This window comes from Bison bison, unplaced genomic scaffold, assembly GCF_000754665.1.
Source record: "Bison bison bison isolate TAMUID 2011002044 unplaced genomic scaffold, Bison_UMD1.0 scf7180017864353, whole genome shotgun sequence".
NCBI classification, from domain to species: domain Eukaryota; kingdom Metazoa; phylum Chordata; class Mammalia; order Artiodactyla; family Bovidae; genus Bison; species Bison bison.
In genome coordinates, this window is record NW_011494925.1 from 7,059,749 (window position 1) to 7,062,916 (window position 3,168).

A 3,168-nucleotide genomic window follows, 5' to 3' on the forward strand; every position below is an offset into this window, starting at 1 on the left:
CAACTTGTTTATTTTAAATACATATAAATAGGGACTATAAAAGGAGCAAACATGAATTATGGAAATGATCAGATGTCTTTTACTATTTTACAAATTTACCTGTTATACTATGCATTATGTATAACATACATATTATATTTCTATAAATGCCTTAAGTTTTAAAGGAAAGTATTTTTGTTTAATTATGTCTTTCTAAGCAGATATACGAGTTAAGTCCTAGGGTTGAAAACCTGCACAGTGATCACTAGACCACTGTTCCAAAGCTCTTCTCTATCCCTCATCTACATTCAATTCCTGCTTTTTAAATTCTCCTAGAACATAAGAGGACAAGTGGAGGAGAAGGGAATGGCAGAGGATGAGATGGTTGGATTTGGTGATGGACAGGGAAGCCTGGCGTGCTGCAGTCCATGAGGTCACAAAGAGTCAGACCCAACTGAGTGACTCAAGTGACTAACTGATGACATTATATATCACATAATTGGTTTGGGTAAAATATAACAGTGGGACATAGAATTCCATTGTCCTTCCAAAGACACGTAATTCTTAAACCAAAGAAAGGCAGAACTGAGATACTGAAGAGAAATCTGGCTCAAATAAAATAATCAAACAGTATTAAAATTTTTAGGGAATTGGAGTGGGGCCACAGCTCAGACGTGAATGTCTCTGAGGTTACAGAAGTGTGACCATGCGAGCATTTATGTCATGTGTCTTACGAAACCCTTATGGCAGAATACAAAGTGTGGAAGAGGGTAGGTTAGGGCAGAAAGGACTCACGCGGCAAGCCAGGCCTTCTGCCTTGCCTCGGTGACCCTTGCTACCAGCATCTCTGCAACTGGATCTCAAATGCTCTGCATCATCTCCCCAGTATAACTGCAACTTCCAAGCAGAAGAATGGTCAGCGCTGGCATGTTACTCTATGTGCATCTCAGAATTTAGTTCAGAGAGCCCCTTCCACCCTCTTATCCAAAAATCACCACCCTCTCTGTCCCAGCGGGTCCTGAATCATGAACCATCTATCCCTCCTATGATGAGGTTGGAGGGACTTGAGAGGTTAATGGGGAAGTGAGGACTTCTTATATTCAGAACTGGCTATAGTTCTGCCCTCTCCACAGGGGGAATAAGAAAGCAATATATTCATCACTTGTGCTTCTTACTACTCTTCTCTAACACAGGGTATAACAACATTTCTACATCATTGAAAAACAAAACAAACCAAAAAACCCAGCAATCTTGTCAAAAGACAAGTTATGTGAACCATCCAATTATCAGATCCTTGCTTCACTCAGAGCACATCATTTTGTTAGTATCAGACAGAAGTAGCAAAGTGTTAGTCACTCAGTTGTGCCTGACTCTGTGACCCCATGGACTGTAGAGCCCACCAGGATCCTCTGTTCATGGAGTTCTCCAGGCAAGAATATTGGAGTGGATAGCCATTCCTTTCTCCAGGGTATCTTCCCGACCCAGGGATCAAACCCAGGTATCCTGCATTGCAGGCAAATTCTTTACCATCTCAGCCATCAGGAAAACCACAAACATGGTCATAAATACTACACAAGTTGGACTGAAAACAGTCTGATTTAGTTTGGATGAAAGGGCACTGCAAAACTATATAGTGCTTTGCAAATGTGTTGTTGTCAATTTTTTTTTCATTTAAACAAATTGGAGAATATTTCTCAGAGTCTGTTGGCCTCATGCAGTCCTAGGAAGGTCTGTCTCTTTTCTTGATTACTTACATCTACAAAAGGACCAGGGGTTTAACTATAATGATAGTAAGTTGACATATTTACCCTCCATTTCCATTTCTTCTTTCACAACCAGGAATTTCCCAACAGATCTGAGTGATGAGTGCTGAGAACTGCAGTGTGGCTACTAACTTCACATTCCTAGGACTTTCAGACAGAAGGCACGTGCAGCAGGGGCTCTTCGTGCTCTTCCTACTGGTTTATGGTGTAACTGTGGTTGCCAGTGTCGGGATGATCCTGCTGATCAAGGTGGACCCAAGACTGCACACACCCATGTATCATTTCCTGAGCAATCTTTCCTCCTGTGATGTCTGCTACTCCTCTGCTGTCTCTCCCAAGATGCTGGCTGATTTCCTATCTAAGCATAAGAGGATTCCATTTGACTTGTGTGCTATGCAGATGTATTTCTGGGGGACCTTTGCAGATATGGAAAGTCTCATGTTGGCTGTCATGGCTTATGACCATTATGTAGCCATTTGCAATCCACTTCTTTATACAGTTTCCATGTCCAGAAGACTCTGTACCCAGCTAATATCTGTTGTCTGGGTGGAAGGTTTGGTAGATTCAGCAATTCACACCTGTTGTACATTTTGATTATCATTTTGCAGTTCTAATGTCATCAATCACTTTTTCTGTGACTTCCTGGCCTTGCTAGCCCTCTCCTCCTCAGATGCATCCATCAATGAGATAATGCTGCTCATATCCAGTAGTTGTGTTGTGGGGACCAGCATTATCACTGTCCTCCTCTCCTACAGCTACATCAAAGCAACCATCCTTAGGATGAACTCCTCCGAGGGGAGACGCAAAGCTTTCTCTACATGTGCCTTCCATTTAACGACTGTGGCTATATTTCATGGCACGCTCCTGTTCATGCATTTCAGACCCAGCTCAAGTTACTCCGTGGACACAGACCAAATAACCTCTGCCTTCTACACAGTTGTCATCCCCATGTTAAACCCACTCATCTACAGCTTAAGGAATAAGGATGTGAAAGTTGCCATTAAAAAAGTAATCAGTACTAAATTGTGTTCTGAGTGATACAGTGTTTTCAACCAAAACTACATATATAAAGATTCTGAGAGCTGAAGTTCAGGTGCTGATAGATTCTTGTAGTCTCATCATTACAGTCTTCTGGATATTACCCATTAGTCACCTTTGTGCCTAAATTGAGTGTTGAAAGTAGTCATTGGTCATCTTAATTTGTCTCCAGACTAAGAAAGGGGAGCAATATGCTGTTTTGAAGACAGGGTCTTTTTTATACCTCTTTCCTTGGGTAAGCCTCCTGTGAGATAGCATTCACCAAGCTATCCCTCCACCTATGTCAATTCAACTTACCATCCTATGATTCCAGTACATTTTTTAAACAATATGTTTAATAAAGTTGCTCAGCAATAAGAAAATATTAGTGAGTCAAATAGTTTTTTTG

At 41.3% G+C, this 3,168-nt stretch overlaps 1 protein-coding gene across 1 annotated transcript; it reads left to right on the top strand.

Annotated features, from left to right (window-relative positions):
• Positions 1–1,841: 1,841 nt before the first annotated feature.
• LOC104999553 (olfactory receptor 1052-like) lies at positions 1,842–2,780 on the top strand. Its single transcript, XM_010855099.1, is given in 1 exon segment — positions 1,842–2,780. A coding segment is annotated over 1 exon segment (939 nt).
• Positions 2,781–3,168: the final 388 nt, after the last annotated feature.